General features: G+C 47.2%; 1 protein-coding gene across 1 annotated transcript in view; it reads left to right on the plus strand.

Moving 5' to 3' along the window:
- Nucleotides 1-18,433, plus strand: part of CACHD1 (cache domain containing 1) — an 89,526-nt gene that overhangs the window by 57,528 nt on the left and 13,565 nt on the right. Inside the window, exons 6-16 of the mRNA XM_064429135.1 lie at nt 769-913; nt 2,871-3,087; nt 6,391-6,540; nt 7,556-7,789; nt 9,375-9,524; nt 10,084-10,207; nt 10,699-10,816; nt 11,611-11,779; nt 14,323-14,465; nt 15,676-15,857; nt 17,103-17,213. Coding sequence (XP_064285205.1) covers nt 769-913; nt 2,871-3,087; nt 6,391-6,540; nt 7,556-7,789; nt 9,375-9,524; nt 10,084-10,207; nt 10,699-10,816; nt 11,611-11,779; nt 14,323-14,465; nt 15,676-15,857; nt 17,103-17,213 — 1,743 coding nt within the window. The remainder of the gene's footprint in view (nt 1-768; nt 914-2,870; nt 3,088-6,390; nt 6,541-7,555; nt 7,790-9,374; nt 9,525-10,083; nt 10,208-10,698; nt 10,817-11,610; nt 11,780-14,322; nt 14,466-15,675; nt 15,858-17,102; nt 17,214-18,433) is intronic.

Here is an 18,433-nt window from a genome sequence, read left to right on the forward strand (position 1 = left end):
ACTTGCCATTTTATATTAATCCTTCCTCCGTGCTGAGGATCCTCCTAATTTATTCCAGGTTGAAACCTTGGCGTGAGAGCTTGTGAACTCTTTCACACCTCTCTCAATATTGAGCTGGATCTGAAAGCACTTCCCTGAAAACAAGATTTTTGGTGCTAGCACAGACACATGGCAGCACTGAGAGTCACTTTGGGGTGTAACACTGGGCAGACCCAAGGGCTTGTGCAGCATGACCCGGGTGAGAGTCATCCCAGGGCAGCCTGCCTTGGCCAGGAGCCTTCTTACAACAGCCCAAACACCCTGGGCTGATCAGCTCCCTGCAGGTTTTTACTTGTCGTGGCCCCAGCACATCCCCATTGTTGCACTCAGTTCACGTGTGGGTGAAGTTCCCAGCAGCCAGGATTTACCAGGAGGCATTTCTTGCTGCATTCAAACCTTGCTGTGAGCTGCTGCAGTGATCCCAAACGCTGCTGCTGTGTAAGCAGCAGGGTTAATTCCTGAAAGCTCTTGCTGTGACAGAGAGAGAAGAACCTGGTTAGGTTAAAAAAAAATTCAAGAAGTGAGGTGAATTTCTGCATGCTCAGATTCTCAGCTGGCCTTTCCTGGTACAAGTTTTCATAAGGGAAAAAACTCCTGTTAAAATTAATTGTTTCTTCCTGATTTTTTTGCTTGGGTGTTCTAATTCCTGCCTATTTCCACTTGTGAGCATTCCAGCGGGGTGCCAGGGTGCCTGATGGTGATGCTGGTTTGGGTTTTGTCCCTCCTCAGGCCTGTCTACGTCTCCACCGTTCGCCCTCAGTCCAAGCACATCGTGGTCATCGTGGACCACGGCGCCTCTGTCACAGAGACACAGCTGCAGATTGCCAAGGATGCTGCCCAGGTGATCCTCAGCTCCATAGATGAGCACGACAAGGTGAGCTTCCTCCAGGCAAGGAGCAGCTTTCCCTGGCTTTTCAGCTCTCACCCTAAGTGCTGTTTTCAGTCATGGATTTGGGAGCTGCCTCCGAGGGGTGACAGAGCCCTTCTGCTGCAGGGGAAACCTTTGGGGATCTGCAGGCTGGGAAAAAAGTGAAATCCCACTGATCTAATTGAAAGTCTTGTACCTGAGCAATCTTTAAAGGCTCCTCCATCTCAGCAATATTTCAGTGGTGGTCAACAGGAAGAAGAACCATGCTCCAAACATGAATCCTTCTCACATCCTAAACTGCTTTGAGTAGCTCATTTCACCTCTGAGCCTCTCTTTTTGTCTTGTGAAAGTGGAAATTATTTATTTTCCTGCAGTACTGGTGAGCTGAAGCATAATTAGTGTTTGGAAGATTCACAGATAATTATGGTACCAGCAAAGGGCTGAGAAATCTGGGTTTGATTTCTTGCTCTGTCCCTGGTACTCATTTGACAGTGAGAAAGTCACTTAACCTGTATTTTTTTCCAGAACAGACAACCATGGCCTCGTAAAGTGCTTCTGTAAAAAGTCTCCAATTGGTCTTTTAGTAACTCACTACTGCTGAGACCTTGATCAGTCTCTCTGCTTGCGTTTTCTTTTGTGAGCAGGAAGAGTTTCAGTTAAATCAAATTGAAGAAAACCAATGATAATCTTTGCCTTAAGTCTTCTCATGAATACTATGAGAAAACCACTTGTAGCATGGTGCATTTAGACAGATTTAATTTGTAAAGTAATCTTACAGCTCAGCAGGATTAATAGCTCTTAAATTCAAGTGTCAGAAAGGTTTGTGTTAATACAGAGAATACGTTTGAGACACCTATCCCTTGGTCAGTAGCTGAGTGGTTATAGAACCTGTTACACAGGTATCTAATTACTCCTTAATTCTGGGGCTGTCTTGCCTCAGTCATGCTCCCTAATGAAGTTTGTCACTCAGTTAATGAGCCTGGTGTGTTAGATGTCATTAAGGCATAGAGGTAACACTTGCATTGACTTATTCACAGGAAAAGCTGATGTCAGAGTCGCCTTGCTTTGGCTGAAACATTGAAACAACAAAAAGCTTTGCTGGGAGCAGTCCTTAGAGGGGTTGTTTATTTTTTTTTTTTCCATTTCTCTGTGCACTCCACTTCTCTCTGGGCTCTCCAGGCTTTCCTGAAAGTGCTCTGTGCTGATTCCCTGTCAGCTCTCCCTGGCCCACTCTGCCCAGAGCAGTGCATTGAGCATTGTGAGGAGCAGAGTGAAGCTGACTCTGCTGAGAAACAAAGACCCAAATCTCTTTTCCTTGAACTCCACATAATCCTTTTGAAATCTGACAGATTTGTGCCTCAAGCATTTCTTTTCCAACAATGCATTTTTAAACCCACGGAATCTCCTCTGTTGGCTTCTCCCAGTGTTGTGTGTCTGGGTGTGTGAAGATGATGTAAAGATGTGTTGTGTTTTTCATGCAGGACTCCTGGACAGCTAATCAATGTCATTGAGCAGAAGCCCCTTCACTGTTTACATTCAGCTCTGTTTATACATTCTAACACTTCTGCACACACACTGTCACACATTTCTTGATTGGTGCCTCTAACATGTCCACGTGCTCTGCATGCACTTTTCAGGATATGTGATTGCTTACAGTCCAGTGCTTCAAGGCCCTCCTTTATCTAATTCTTGTGGTCTTGGCATTTTGTTTTCCAGCCTCTTCTTTCTTAATGTAGCACAATTTGTGTCTTAGTAATCTTGAAAATCCCAGAGGGTCCTGACAAGAATAACTAAGAACAGTTTGGCTGGAGCACACTGTGGCCTGTTCAAGCACATTGCTCCACCTCCAGGGGAGGTGATCCCGTGGGATCTCTTCCCCATGGGATCTGCTCCCCATGGGACCTCTTCCCCATGGGATCTCTTCCCCCTGGAACCTGTTTCTCATGGGATCTCCTCCCGGCAGATCTCGGTGCTGACAGTGGCGGACGCGGTGCGGACGTGCTCCCTGGACCAGTGCTACAAGACCTTCCTGTCCCCTGCCACCAGTGAGACCAAGAGGAAGATGTCCACCTTTGTCAGCAGCATCAAGGCGTCCGACAGCTCCACGCAGCACGCCCTGGGCTTCCAGAAGGCTTTCCAGCTGCTCCGGAACACCAACAACGGCACCAGGCTCCAAGGAAGTAAGCCAGCCTCTCGTGCAAGCCAGGCTGTTCCACGGGGTTTTCTTATTTCACATTCTCACTTTGGCAGAGGCCAAGGGAGCGGAGTGTGTTGAATAGGAACAAAAACGTGCTCCATCTCCTGTTTTTGTTTTAAGGAGCAGTTCCTTGGGCTGCAGGCCACGTGAGGGGCTGTTGGATGTGTCCATTCCCTTCTCGTTTGTGTCACTTGCTGCCTTGCCTTTCTTTTGAGCTGAAAGAGGAGGATGCAGGATTGATCACTGTGATAGCTGAGTTATTTCCCCAAGCTGTATGGGGGGGCAGGGGGCCTTTCCAGGAAAATTGCAGCTTCTGCAGGTTCATTTCATGAGTGCTGGCACATTTGCATATGGATGATGTGCCTTACTGGAATCCTGGGGAAGTGGATCCCCTTGCTTCCCAGGGAAATGGGTTTGAGAATACCAATTGTGGGTGATATTTTGTGGAGCACAAAGCTGTCCTGGCTAAATTTTCCTTCATCTCAGGGTGACCCCCCTGAACTCTGTGTACTCATTATGAGCTTTATCCTTCCCTTTCCCAAAACTGGGTTTTTTCTGGGTGTTTTTTGTGATGAGGATGTGGTGCAAAACATGGAAAAGATGGATGTGAAATTGAGTGGCAGATTTGCTTGCCAGGAAGCCATGGAAGGCAAATCCTGTGCTCTGAGTGCTCCTTGGATTTGGGTAACTCTGGCAGTGCCAGGGCAGGGTGGAGGGAACAGCCATCTCCATCAGGACACTTGGATTATGTAACTCCATTCCCACCCTGGCCCTGTGCCTGCTCCAGTGAGAGCAGAGCCTTCAGGGTCCCAAAGGGCACCAGCTCAGAGGCTGTGCACAGCCAGAGAGAGAGAAAAGTCCAGGAACTGAAGTGCTTTGGAAAGAATGAGGAAATGCCCCCATTCCACGTGACTTTCCTTGGGTTTATGGAATGGTGCTTTTGCTACCAAAGGTTCAGCCAATTCCTGAGCTTCAGGCCATTGGCACAGGGAGATTTTGTGTGACTGGAGAAAGGATAAGGCTGGCAAGGGCAGGATTTTACCATCACCTGGCAAAATGATGACAGAGGAGCAGCTCCAGCAAATGCAAAATGAACAGTGCAGTGCTGCTGCAGCTGGCTGGGATAAGATGAATTTGTCATCAGGACTTATTCCAAGAACATCAGCTGAGTCTTGGAGCATCCTCCTGCTTATTCCCCATTCCTGGAAGTGTCCAAGGCCAGCTTGGACAGAGCTTGGAGCACCCTGGGATAGTGGAAGGTGTCCCTGCCCATGGCAGTGGTGGGATGAGATGGGCTTTAAGGTCCCTCCCAACCCAAACCCTTCCAGGATTCCATGTTTTTATGTTTGGCGCTGTTTTGTGTTAGGATTAGAAGTTTTGGCGTATTCACACTTCACTAGGTTTCATATCAAACAGCTATTTTGGGGCAGAAGAACAGAAAGTTAAAATGCAAATGCTTTGGGTTTAGGTTTTCTCTACGTGTGAAGATTGTGAAGATCTAACGTGCTTGTAACAAGTTTCAGAATTCCTGGGGTGAGACACAATAGGTTTGAGAAGAGGATGTTTATAAAACATGTCTCATTTTCTTATAAATAATCTTTTCATCTTTTTAAAAAAGAAAAACAAACCTAGCAAAAAAAAAAAATCCTTCATTTCACTGTTAATTTTCTAACATCCTGTTCCCAGAGAACAATGTGTGGGTGTGTCAGGGAAGCTGTTGAGATACAGCCTCAATCCCAAATTCACACTGGCACAGCCAGAAGGGAGCTGCTGGTGTGAGATGGGAGAACTGTGCTGTTAAACACCTCTGGATTTTCTGCTTTGGGTGCTACTGCAGTCCTGCTCAGCACATCCTCATCCAAAGGGCTCAAAAATGCTCCAAAAGCTGCTTGCTCTGGTCCCTCATGCAGATTTAGGACTGGCTGTTGTTGCTCCATTGAGGCTGCACCATGCCTGGCTGCAGATAAAATATCTCTGCTGTAGCCCAGGAAACACAGCAACAGTTTTCCTTAAACTCCACCCAAAGCTGCTTTAATACCTGGCTTTGCTTTTTTCCCTACTTTTAGCCCTTACAAAAAACTAAGGTAGGAATTCCCCCGGATTAACAGCACTTCCTGTTTGTGTCAAAATCTGGTTCTGGCTGAAATTCTGGTCAAGCCATGAGGACAAAATGTGCAAGTCAAAGCATTGATACCTGTTTAATAAACCAGTACAGCAAATCCACCAAAAATCCAGGTGGAACAAGAAAGCTGGGACATGACAACATCAGCCCAGTGCTCTGGATTTGCTGTGGATGATTTTGATCTGTATGTTCATTGTAAACACAAACCACTCTCAGTGCTGAGATAAATGTGATGGAACAGGTTGGGCAGTCAGCACAGGGCTGTGAATTGTTGTGTTCAAAGGCTTTGGGGCAGGACTTTGGCCAGGAGCATCCTCAGCCTGAAAAACGTGTTCCAGGGAAAGTGTGAGGGGCCAGGTCACATCCCACAGAATTCCCAGAATTCCCAAGCTTTCTGCTCTGCCCTGCTCCATGGAGGGCACCCTGTGCAGCTCCGTGCCTTAGGATTGCAGGGTGGAAGGAGAACAGAGGGGCAGGAGATGGACAGTGCAGGTTTTGACCTTGTGGAGCCTTTTCCATGGAATTGGAGCAGCTGCTCCAGGTGCTGGATCTGTGTGCTCCTGTCTGGAGGCAGCCAAGCTCCTCACCTGGAGGGGAGAAGGATCCAGGGAGACCTTAGTGCCTGAAGGGGGCCAGGAGAGCTGCAGAGGGACTGGGGACAAGGGATGGAGGGGCAGGACACAGGGAATGGCTCCCACTGCCAGAGGGCAGCCATGGATGGGAGACTGGGAATGAATTCCTGGCTGGGAGGGTGGGCAGGGGCTGGGCTGGAATTGCCAGAGCAGCTGTGGCTGCCCCTGGATCCCTGGCAGTGCCCAAGGCCAGGCTGGACACTGGGGCTGGGAGCAGCCTGCGACTGGATGGGGTTTAAGATCCCTTCCATCCCAAACCATTCCATGACTCCAGAGCCAGAAGGTGCCTGTGGGGTTTGCTCAGGAGAGCAAGCCCCATGCTCCTGGGTGGCCGACAGGACCAAACCAAACCCAGGTTTGGTGAGTGCCAAGAGTGAAACTTGAGCACCTGGAATGCATGTGGCTGCAGTGTGTTCATCCCCTGGAGGTGCCGTGGCGCCCTGGGGAAGCTGCTGTGAGCAGACTGCAGGGCTCTCAGCACAGGAGTTAAAACCCTGATGCGCTTTGTGCTGTGCCTGTGATTGTGTTTCAGATACTGACATGGTCATCATTTATCTCTCGGCTGGGATCACATCAAAAGAGTCCTCAGAAGATGATAAAAAAGCCACTCTGCGTGTCATCAACGAAGAAAACAGCTTCCTCAATAACTCAGTGATGATCCTCACTTATGCCCTCATGAATGGTGAGAGATGCTTGTGATTTCCAGGCCATAAAATTCCCTTTCCTGGCACAGCACAGCTCAGCTCGTTTATTAAACTCATTCCAGGGTAATTCCAGGCCTTACTGGGAGCAGTTTGTTCATGGATTTTGGCACATTTTATCCAGAAGCTGCATCCAGATGTTGTTCCTTTGGTGTTTATAGCTGTGCCACTCTATCCTTGTGTATCCCAGTGCAGCTACAGGGATATAAAATATTGTGGCCTGGATTGTTCAGACTGAGTTAAATTTGTAAATTATTGCAACTGCAAACCTTCCTGGGGGCTTCCAGGGGCAGCAAGCTGGGACTAAATGTGACTTCATCAGCCAGGGAGGGTGAATGGGAGATCAAACCAAGTCTGAAATGCTTTGATTACCTGGGAACCAACCTGACAGTGAAGTTAAACATGAAGATCACCCACCCATTTTCCAAAAAAGCATTTTCAGCACGAAGGCAGTTTGTTGTATTACTGAAAACAGCCAAGGAAATGAATGCTTAACCCAATGTATGATTTGGTTGTAAATTTAAATACTCATTTGAGACTGGGGCGTGCAAAAGGCTTTGATTTGTGTGCAGGAGTTGAGCCTGGGACTTGAGTGAAGTGTGAAACTGGAATGATTCAGCTGGAGAACAAAGGCTGTTATCTCCAGGGCTGAGGATTGCTCCTGGTCCTGCCTGTGGGCGAGCCACCAGTGGAGAACAAAGAGCTGTCCTGTGGATTTATGGGGCACACAGCTCTTGCTCCAAGGCTTTGTTTAGAGGGGGGATGTGAACAGCATGGCAAATCTTTTGCACTGTGCAACAGTAGGAGAGAGGCAATCTCTTTACGTTTGGTGTAAGTAATTAATTTTCCTCAAACCAATCTTTAATCACTGAAATAAGAATATAGAATTTTCAGTGCAGTGATACAGAGTATGGATCATTCCTTCGGAGCAGGATGCAGGAGCCTGGGTGGGAATGGAGCTGGTTTGACCTGTTTGCTTGTGTTGTGCCCCTGCAGAGGGGGTGACAGGGCTGAAGGAGCTGGCCTTCCTGCGGGACCTGGCTGAGCAGAACTCGGCCAAGTACGGCGTGCCCGACCGCAGCGCCCTGCCCGTCACCAAGGGCAGCATGATGGTCCTCAACCAGCTCAGCAACCTGGAGACCACCGTGGGCAGGTTCTACACCAACCTGCCCAACAGGATGATTGATGAGGCCGTGTTCAGCCTGCCCTTCTCGGACGAGATGGGGGATGGTGAGTGCTGGCCCTGGGTTCGGGTGAAACCATCAGGGGTCAGGTTCTCTTTGCTTTCCTGTCCCCACAAACACTGGAATCCTGTGTCATAGCTGAGATGGACACAATACAAACACACTCCATTCTCAGAAGGCTTCAAACTGGTTTTATTCTGGCGTGCGTGCTTTTTATACATCCTTACAAAACTCAGAAGTTTACACTTTTTGGTCACAAGAGACAAACAAAGAGCTCATTGGAATAGTTGCAGGTTTCTCTTATTTATCCTTCTTTCTGTCTTGGTTTCCACGTCAACAACCTTGATAGGAAATTCTTTCAGGGGTGAACATGGATCCTCTTCTCAAACTTCTCTCTGGCTCACAGAAGTTGCTGTAAAACCTCTTCCACAATCTTACAAGATTTTGGTTCTAGGTGTGTTTCCAAGCCTTGTTGTCCGTAGCATTTTCATTTACAGAAGGTTTAGCTGTGAAAAAATTGCTAACAAGACATGGAGTCGGCAGATTTAGTTTGGATTTTTGTGGTGAAATTTGTTCCTCTGTATGAGTACATAGGCACAAATAATCCATGATTTAATCTGTGGAGAGGAATTCTTTGTACTGGAGGGAAATAGGTTGGAATGGCATCCATGTCAGCCCTGTGTAAGAGTAGGTTAAAAGCAGCCTTGCAAATGGCACAAGGAGAGATTGTTAATTACTGTTAATTACTGTCCCAAGCTGGCCACCCTCCCTTCTTTGGCTTCAGCACACCTGGGCTGTTCTGAGACCCAAACTGAATTTAAGGCTGTTCCTGAGGAAATCCGAGTCTGAGCTTTTGCTCCTTCCTGCATTCCCTCAGTGATCAAACTCTGTTCTTGCTCTCTCCCAAAGCCATATCCAAGGAAAAATGGGAGCAACGAAGGATTGGGAATGGTGCAATAGACAGGTTTGTCTTACAGGGATTTCAGAGTGTACTTAAGGGCTTCTACATGCAAATGAGTTTTATGTTGGGGTGAGGGAAGAGCTGCTGAGTTTCCAAACAGTGGTGGAGAAAATAGGAGTAAAGTGTTGCAGAGTTCTCACCTCAGGGATGAGATCAATCCCAGACTGTTGGGTAATTATGGATATGATTCCCAGCACAGTGGCAATACTGGAATTTAGTTAAGCAGAGATTTAATATTCTAGTTATGCATTAGGTGAGAAATTCCAGCTGTTGCTTTACAAGGACAAAGTCATTTCCTTCTTCTTCCATCCTATTTTTTAATGCCCTTAAATTCTGTTAAAGGAAGAGAATACTCTGTTGGCTTTTCACACAAATTTACTTTATGTCTATAAGGAATCCACTTGGAGACTGAGAACCCCTCAAACATCAGTGGTGATGTGTATTCTAGTAAATTGATGAATATACTTCAGGCTGCTATCAGGAACACAGATTAATTAGGGAGAATGGCTGACAACAGCCAGACACCACAGAAACCCTGCTGAGCTTCCCTGGCCAGCAAGGAATAGATACAAAATTTAATTGTCTAACATCTCAAAATGCTCCGTTTCCTCTCAAAATAATGAACCAGGTGATTTTTCTGATGGTTTTGTGGTGTTTCTCTCCCTCCAAGGCCTGATAATGACTGTCAGTAAACCCTGTTACTTTGGGAACCTGCTGCTGGGAATTGTTGGAGTAGATGTCAACCTTGCCTACATCTTGGAAGATGTCACCTATTACCAGGACTCCTTGGGATCCTACACCTTCCTCATTGATAATAAAGGTAATTTTGGCTCAGATCATCTCCTCTAGTTTATTATCCTAAATATATCCTGTAAATTATTATTTAATTATCCTCAGATAATTTCTCCTCTAGTTCCACTGAGCTCGTGAACCACCAATTCTGAATTCTCACATTTCTGAGTAATGAATGATAACATTTATTAAAAGTTTAATTGCATGTTGTTGGTTAGTTCTGCCTGAATGTTGCTGGAGATTTCAGGTGGATTCATGACATGAAACTTCTGTCCTGGAGTTCTGATTTGGAAACTCTTGCTGTGGGGATTTCCTACACCTGTGACATCCAAGGTTTTCTGGGAAGGAGGAAAAACTGGTGTTAATGTGTGTGCCCAGCTCTTTCCTTCTGAGCCAGCTTATTTTATTGCTGATTTTTGCAAGCTGGTTTTCATTTGCAACCCCTTTGATGACGAGATTGTTTGGTCACTGCCATCTTTGCCAAAATTCTATGTAATTACTCTATATTTGTTTTCCCCGCTAAAATATCTATCCCAGGCTTGATTTTTCAATGCATTCCAGTTTGGGGCTGTGTGTTTGTTTTTTAGGGTACACCCTGATGCACCCCTCCCTGACCAGGCCCTACCTGCTGTCTGAGCCTCCCCTCCACACAGACATCATCCACTACGAGAACATTCCCAAATTCGAGCTGGTGCGCCAGAACATCCTCAGGTGAGGAGTGGATGCAGCTCCCAAATGAGCAGCACTGGGAGTGCTTCCAGAGGAATTTAAGAGTAGATAAGGTAAAATTCCTTTTCCTACAGCATCTGGATACTTGGATAGATTTTTTTTCCCCCATTAGCAGTTCTGGTTTGATTTTTCCTCCAACTTTTTTCAGTTGTCATTTGTTATGTAGTGTTTCCCAGCTGATCTGGGGAGTATTCCTTCTAATCTATCTCTCCCTTGTCAGGAAGGTTTCCCACTATTTGGTCTGTTTTTTTTCTTTATCCTTTGCCTATTCTGAGAATTTTAAGCTCAAAATGTGAGGGTACATAAGTGCATTTGCAGCACACACAGGCTTTCCTTCACCAAGCACAAATAACAGTTAATTCCTTCAATTCTTATGATAATTATGTAAACACACAATAGAAGGATTTTGCTGAAGTCCTAACAGTTTTGCTCAGTGTTTAATAAACTGCTGGATGTTTTATCTGCCACTGCAGCATTCCCTTGGGCAGCCAGATCATCACAGTTCCTGTGAACTCCTCGCTGTCCTGGCACGTCAACAAGCTGAGGGAAATTGGGAAAGAAGCCTACAATGTCAGCTATGCCTGGAAAATGGTGAGGACAGCAAGTGTGGGATGGCACAGAGGGAATTCATGGCTCTGCTACTGTCCTTCCTTCAGTCTGGGAATATCTGATCACTAATCTCAGCCCTGGGGTTAAAATGGAATCTGAGGTTAAACATAATCCAGGTGAATTCACTGATGCCAGCAAGAATTGGTTGCTTTGTGCCAACAAACTCAAGAAGGTACTTGTGGATCATTTCACAGCATTAAGTTAAATCCAACCTAAAGGATTAAGCTGAGCAGTTTTAAGAGATTAAATCTGTCATTGTTTAACAGAAATTCACACAGGAAGGTGTCTGGAGCTGATTTTCTAAGATTGTAATGCTGCATTTAATAGCAAACTCCCTTTGCAGAGCAGCTGGGACACTCCAAGGTTTGCTGGTCTGGTGTCATTTAGAGTCCTTAAAATACCCAAAAGCAGTAAAACATGTGGCACATGCAGCACACAATTAAGAGTGGAAATAATAAAATCTTGCATTTGGGAGTTAATTTGTCTGTACTCTCCATAAAGGTAACACCAGTGTGTGCCCAGCAACTGGAAACCTGCAGACTCTCCTCTGCTAATGACAAAACATATCCATGAAACAGTGTTAGAATTAGAAATTCTTGCTAATTGAGCAACAAAATGAAAGTCTTGTTTGGTTTTCAGGAAAAAAAAATACAGCATTTTTATGTTCTGTGTTAACTGTGGCAAAGATTTTTAATATAACTCAGTGACTCCGAGACAGAAATTCTGTTCATGCCCCACACTTGGGTTCTGTTTGGTGACTGGCTGGTGTTTTGCAGGTGCAGGACACGTCCTTCATCCTGTGTGTGGTGGTGATCCAGCCAGAAATTCCTGTGAAGCAGCTGAAGAACCTCAACACCGTCCCCAGCAGCAAACTGCTGTACCACAGGCTGGACCTGCTGGGCCAGCCCAACGCCTGCCTGCACTTCAAGCAGCTGGCCACCCTGGGTGAGAGCCTCTGCCAGCCCGGCCTGGCCACCTCAGCTTGGGAAAAGCCTCCAGGATTCAGTCCCAGCTGTGCCCGATCCCCGCCCTGTCCCCAGCCCAGAGCACTGAGTGCCACCCCCAGGGATGGGCACTCCAGCCCTCCCTGGGCAGTTCCACCCTTTCCATGGGGAATTCCTGCTGCTGTCCAGCCTGAGCCACCCTGGCACAGTCACACCTCCTGTGTGTTTCTGTAGAGCTCAAAGTAAAGCTCTTCTCACAAAACATGGGAAATGCTCTTCCCTTGAGAGGGTTTTATTTCCAAGGCTGATTTTCTGGCCAGCTTTTACCTTCTCACAGCTCTCCTTGGTCACAGTGACCTGCTCAGTGCTGAGCTCTTCCAGAACCACAGCAGAGGCTGAGCTGCATCCCACAGGGATCATGGAGCCCACCCAGGATTGAATCCATAACTTTGTTACCATCAGCACCAGGTTTTAACCAACAGATTTACTTCTTGCAGCAGGAATGAGTGGGGCTGCTGGTCAGAGCAGGAGATGAATGCCCTGGAGTCCAGCAGGGTCCCTGACAGTGCAGTGGAGGTGTCTCACCAAGCTTAACCCAAGTCCTCTCCTGGCTCTGAAGCACCTCCCTGAGCAGCAGCAGAGGAGGATGAAGTCCCAGCCAGTTGTGCAGGACTCTGCTGCTCTTTTGCTTTGGATTCATGGGAGTTTTCCACTGCCAGAAGCATTGAATACCTTCAGAGGCAGAGGGAGAAGGAGAACTTCAGTGCTCTGGTGGTTTCCAGACCCTCCTCACCTGCTTCAAAGCTCTCAGGTTTTGATAGGCTGAAGTGGTTCTGCTCTTCCTGGCTGATTTCAAACATTGCTGGGAAAAAAAAGGGAATCTCCATGGCAGTTCCAGTGTCTGGGAAGGATGGAGAACTTAAAACCCAGAAATATCCCAAGAACAGAGGGGTTTTACATAAACATCCTACACTGCAAGCTGTCAAATTTAGGTACAGCCTTGGGAGGTCCCTAAAATCTGTACTATAAGAAGTTCTGAATTAAAGACTTGTGCTTGTAGCAGGGTTTGAAGGTCTTATGGTGAATTAGTGGCACAGTTGGGAGATTTTTCTTAGCTCTTTGGAGCCCTGAGGAATGGCTCAGTGAGATCAGACTGGAGGAAGGACCTGACAAACCTGTGGAAATTGCTTTGCCAGTTGTTTAAAACACAGGGATTTTTTTTTTTCTTTAATGTGGTGCCTAATCTTGATTGTCTTATATCCAGAAAGATATAAATGGAGAATATCCCAAAAATGCAGTACTGAGCTGTCAAGTGGAAAACTTCACGTAAGCAAAATCAGAATATTTGCTCTGGGAAGCAGATGAAGGACTGGAGTAGAAGTTTGGAAGTGGGGCTGCAGCACATGTGTGGGGATGTGTTTGAGAGGAATGTGACTATAAGCAGAACACTTCACATACTGCACTGCAGTTTCTCCTCTGGAGACCATTCCACACAGGGAGTTTGGGTTCCATGGGTCACATCCTCAGGAAAGATCTTCTCAACCCCCAGCCCTGCATCATCATAATAATTTCTCTTTTTTTAAAAAGGAAAAGCTGTCTGGTTTTGCAGATTTTGCATGATGAAAGTTTGCTTTTGAGTTTGTTCTGAAAACCGCTCCAGACAGCTGCACTTTTATTGGGGAGCTCCACTTCTGCACTTGGGATTCTCCAGATGTTCATGCTCTGGAACTGAAAATGCTCATTTTCATTTTCCTCTGGGATATCTAACCTAAACAGGGATACTTAATTTCTTCTTTCGCCCATTATCTTTTCTTAAGGGAAACCAGCTTCTGTAATCTCACGGAAAGCAGTAATTCAGGAATTATTGAGGCTGTGGGAACAAGGGCATTGAGTACCAAATGACACATGGACATCAGAGCAGGGGTCTGATGCTGTGACTTCTGTGTTTTGAGCCAAGAAGGGGAGGAATTCATGTTCAGCCTGAGTTTAGGAGGAAACTCTGCTGGAAGTGCTCTGGGTTGGATGGAAAAATGGATGTTTCCTGCCCTCCCTCCCAGTCCAGAGCATCCTGCAGGAGTTGGGTGTCATAGTTGAGATGGAGACAACACAGAGCAACACACTCCATTTCCAGAAGGCTTCAAACTGGTTTTATTCTGGCGTGCATGCTTTTTATACATCCTTACACAACTCAGAAGTTTGTACTTTATTCATTGGTCACAAGAGACAAACAAAGTGCTCATTGGAATAGTTGCAGGTTTCTCTTATTTATCCTTCTTTCTGTCTTGGTTTCTATGTCAACAGCCTTGGTAGGAAATTCTTTCAGGGGTGAACATGGATCCTCTTCTCAAACTTCTCTCTGGCTCACAGGAGAAAAAGCCTGTTCCACAGTTGGGAAAGGTTTGGTCACAGCTGGTCACACACTTTGTGTGCTGAGGTGTGGGAGAGCAGCGGGGTCATTCCTGCCACAAGGACAGAGTACAAACACCTCACCTGCCACATGCACAGCTGATCACGCTGAAATTCCCGGTGTTTTGGTGTTTGCAGAGAGCCCCACAGTGATGCTGTCTGCAGGCAGCTTCTCCTCGCCCTACGAGCACCTGAGCCAGCCCGAGACCAAGCGGATGGTGGAGCACTACACGGCCTACCTGAGCGACAACACGCGGCTCATCGCCAACCCCGGCCTCAAGGTGGGCACCAGCCCCGGCTGCTCCTGCAGTCCCCACATCCCAGCAGTCTGCACTGGGAGGGACCTTAAAGCCCATCTCATCCCATCCCTGCCGTGGCCAGCGCCTTCCTGTAGCCCAGGGTGCTCCTGATGCCTTAGGATTTTGGTTTTCTGTTTTTCTATATTTGTGGTCCTGCAGTTCTTTAGTGCATGACTCCAAACTCCATGTTCAGCAGGAGCTGCTGCTGTCCCATTTTGGGCAGACACAGCAATTCCTCTCCAGGCCTGGCAGTCAGGGGCTCCTCACTGCCTCAGGCCCCAGAGATGGAAACAAAAGGGACTTGGGGGAGGAAACTTGGGGTGAATGACTTCATTACCTGAAGCTGTAATTGGAACATTAACCCCCAATATGCAAATGGGCCAAACTTATGAAAATATGAAAACCCGTGACCCATGGTCCATTTTGGGTGCAGCCCCTGGGTGGGCTTTGTCTGCCCTAAATGTACCTGAAGGCCCCGAGAAATGTAAACAAAAGTGAGTTGGGGCTGCAGACTTGGGGTGAATGACTTCATTACCTGAAGCTGTAATTGGAAAATTAACCCCCAATATGCAAATGGGCCAAACTTATAAAAGTGTGAAAATCTGTGTCCCATGGTCCATTTTTGGGTGCAGCCTCTTGGGGAGGCTTTGTCTGCCCTAAAGGTACTTGAAGGCCCTTCAATAAATAGAACAGCTTTTTATTCCTTTAATTTTGGCCTCTGCTTCTAGGTAAGCCCCAAAAAAGGCATCACTCCAACCTGGCCTTGGACACTTCCAGGCATCCAGGGGCAGCCACAGCTTCTCTGCACAACCTCACACTCCCAGCCTGGTATTCCTTCCCAATATCTGATCTCAGAGAGGAGGAGGGCAGAACTTTGTTGAAACAAACACTAGAAAAGTTACAACCACGCTAAGTTCTTAGCAGAAGCACCTTGGTGTTCTTAGGCATACAACTGAGAAATCTCTGTTTTCTGTGCGAGCAGCACAATATTTACATTTACCCCAAGTTAAGAAAAGCCACGGAGATAACGCCAGCAATATTTCATTCTAATAATCTGCTTGGAATGTCTGGAGTGAGGAGCCCTGAAGGAAGCAATCGAGGCGCGGTGATCCCCGATGGCTCTGGGGGAGCGTTTATTATCCTGCCACGCAAGTGCTGCAGGAGCCCTGCCAGCTCTGCCTTTGTGTTGCAGTTCTCTGTCAGGAATGAAGTAATGGCAACCAGTCACGGCACGGATGAATGGATGACCCAGATGGAGATCAGTGGCCTCAACAGCTACATTGTCAGGCGTTACATAGCAACCCCCAACGGGGTGCTGCGCATCTACCCCGGCTCCCTCATGGACAAAGCATTTGATCCCACCAGGAGACAATGGTGAGGTTTTAGGGTCCCTTCAGCAAAGCTTTGAATCATCTCCGAGGGCAAGAAGGGAAATATTTAGAGTTGATTTCGGTTTTGGGGTTGATTTCGTAGCCTGTGGCTTGCTTTTGTTTTTTGTTTTTTTTTAAAATTTAGTTGAAAATGTTTTCAGCAAGGGGAAAAAGTTCAGAGCCTAAACGCAGTTCAAACATTTATTGGTTCTAATTTCAGGCCTTTTTATTTTGGGGGGTAGTAGGTGTTTCATAGCCCAGCTATGGCAGATGGGGACATAAATATTCAGAAAATGAGCATCCCCTTCAGGGATTAGCTAACTCGGGAGTGTTTGAGCTCCTTGGGCCCTTTTTGGTTGTTCATATCTGAGCCTTTTTGTTTGTTTACTGTGGGTTTCCTCACTGCTTTCAAGGAGGGATTAATTCTGCAGCAGCATCTGATTTGGGCAGGGAGCTGGGGACACTGCAGATGGGAGCAGGCTCAGGGTGTGCTCCAAGGGCTGGGATCTGTGGGAAGGAGCCAGCCAGGGGCTGCCACACTGGGAAGGGCACAGGTCCCAACCCTGTGGCTCTGCAGTGCTGCTGGCAGCTCTCCTGCCCCCTGTTTGCCCTGGGATTTGTAGTGGTGTGGGAAAAGGTGCAAGTCAAACACTGGGAATAAAGCAGAAACGGGTTAAGCTGCTCGTGGATTGGTGCTCTGGGTAGGGAGAAGCAAAGTGGTCACTTATTCTTGCACAAAAGTGTTGCCAAAAGTTTTATCAACTTTCCTATGACAGTTTTAACAACTCTGCTGTGACTGTGGTTTATTTTTTGCTGATGGAAGTTTTAAGAGGTTGTAATTTATAATCACTGTCTGATATTTCTGAATTTTCTTGCCTCACTTCTGTTTTTTCTCCTCAGTTTGCAATATAATCATTTTGCCAGGGCTGAGTTTGAGACTCTGCTGGCACCAAGTCCTGCATTGTTCTGGGGGAAAATGTCTGAAATTACATTAAATATGTTCTGTGCAGATGTAAACTGAGCTTTTTTAATGCAGCTGAATCTACTGGGGGACCATTTATTGAGGCAGTCTGGGTTAGTTTGGAGTCCCAGTTGTGTTTAGGTACTTGTTTGATATTAAAAACCAATCATTTGGTGCCTGTTACTCAAAGTGTCCAAAATTCAGTGTTATTTTGGGAAAGTCAAGGATTCTGTTTTGAAGTTCCAGACTTTGGCACTGATTCTGAGCATTTCTTTTGGCTTCCCTCAGGTACCTGCATGCAGTGGCCAATCCAGGACTAATCACCTTTACTGGGCCCTACCTGGACGTGGGAGGGGCTGGCTATGTGGTGACCATCAGCCACACTGTCCATTCCTCCAGGTGAGGGGCCCTGGGCCTTTGGGGCAGGCAGGAGGAATCTGAGTTACCAGGGCTGGGTGACTCTGTGTGCTCCAGAACTGAAAACCAAAGCTGGTCCTAAAGTGCTGCTGGTGAAATGTCATCTGACCTTGTGGAAATGGGGCATTGAAACACTGGGAGAAATCCAGTTTATAGGAATATGTGCATTCTGTGGCTTTATTGGTAGAGGAGTAATAACAGCACATTTAAGAAAGGGATTGATTGGTGGGGAAGTGCTCCTGGATAAACACGAGGTGGGATGTCCAAGGAATTGGGAGCAGGAAAGGGATTGCTCTGCTGGGGCAGTTTGGGAAGTGTTCCCTCTCTGCTGGAAGTTTATTCCTTCTCCATCAGGACTGCCAAGTCCCCCACACCTCCACTTGTGGGGTTTTAAGGAGCAGGGAGGTGTTGGGAAGGGAACTGGAGGCCACAAAGGGGGTTAAGGACAGAGCTGTCCTTCCTCCAGGAACTGGGGAGCTCCTCTCCCGGGCTGCTTCAATCCAGCACTTCTGGCCTTCCAAAGCCAGTGCATCTCCAAGAGCCCTTCCAGGGCTGCTGGGAACAGATTGGAGTGGGACAGCAGGGCCAGGAGTTGGGCTGGATGATCCCTGTGGGTCCCTTCCAGCTCAGGATATTCCATGGCTCCATGACATGACTTTTTCCTGGAGGACCAGGCTGTTGCTGTTCCAGCTCCCTGCTGGCCAGGCCCCAGGGTGAGGCCAGGATTAGGGATGCAGGATGTTTAAAGGAGCCCAGTTTATAAGACATGGACCCAACCTTGCTGTCCCAAGCCCTCCTAAATTCCCAAAAAAGCAGTTACCTGCCCAGGTTTTTGCATGGAATGTCCTCCAAGCTCCTACCCAACAGCCCACCAGTACCGAGGGAACTTCCAGTGCTGTACTGGGAACCAGGGGACCCCAAAGCCAGCAGGGATCAGGACGTGGCTCCTCCACTCTTCCAGAGATTCCCCTGCTCTGTGTGGGATTTCCCACCACTGCACCTCTGCCTGTGTGTTCTGGCAGGAGCATTTTCAGCCCCAGCCCCTGAGTGGTGCTCCTCACAGAGGAATTTACTTTGGGGAAACACTTCTGTAAGGAGAGAAGTGCAATTAATCAAAATTCTGATTTTTATCTAGCAAGGGATGGTTTACTCAGCTCTAAGAACTTAAAGCTCCTGTGGGTTATTAGAACATGATTAAAGAG

The sequence above is a fragment of the Passer domesticus genome, chromosome 7 (assembly GCF_036417665.1).
Source record: "Passer domesticus isolate bPasDom1 chromosome 7, bPasDom1.hap1, whole genome shotgun sequence".
In the NCBI taxonomy this organism is placed as follows: Eukaryota; Metazoa; Chordata; class Aves; order Passeriformes; family Passeridae; genus Passer; species Passer domesticus.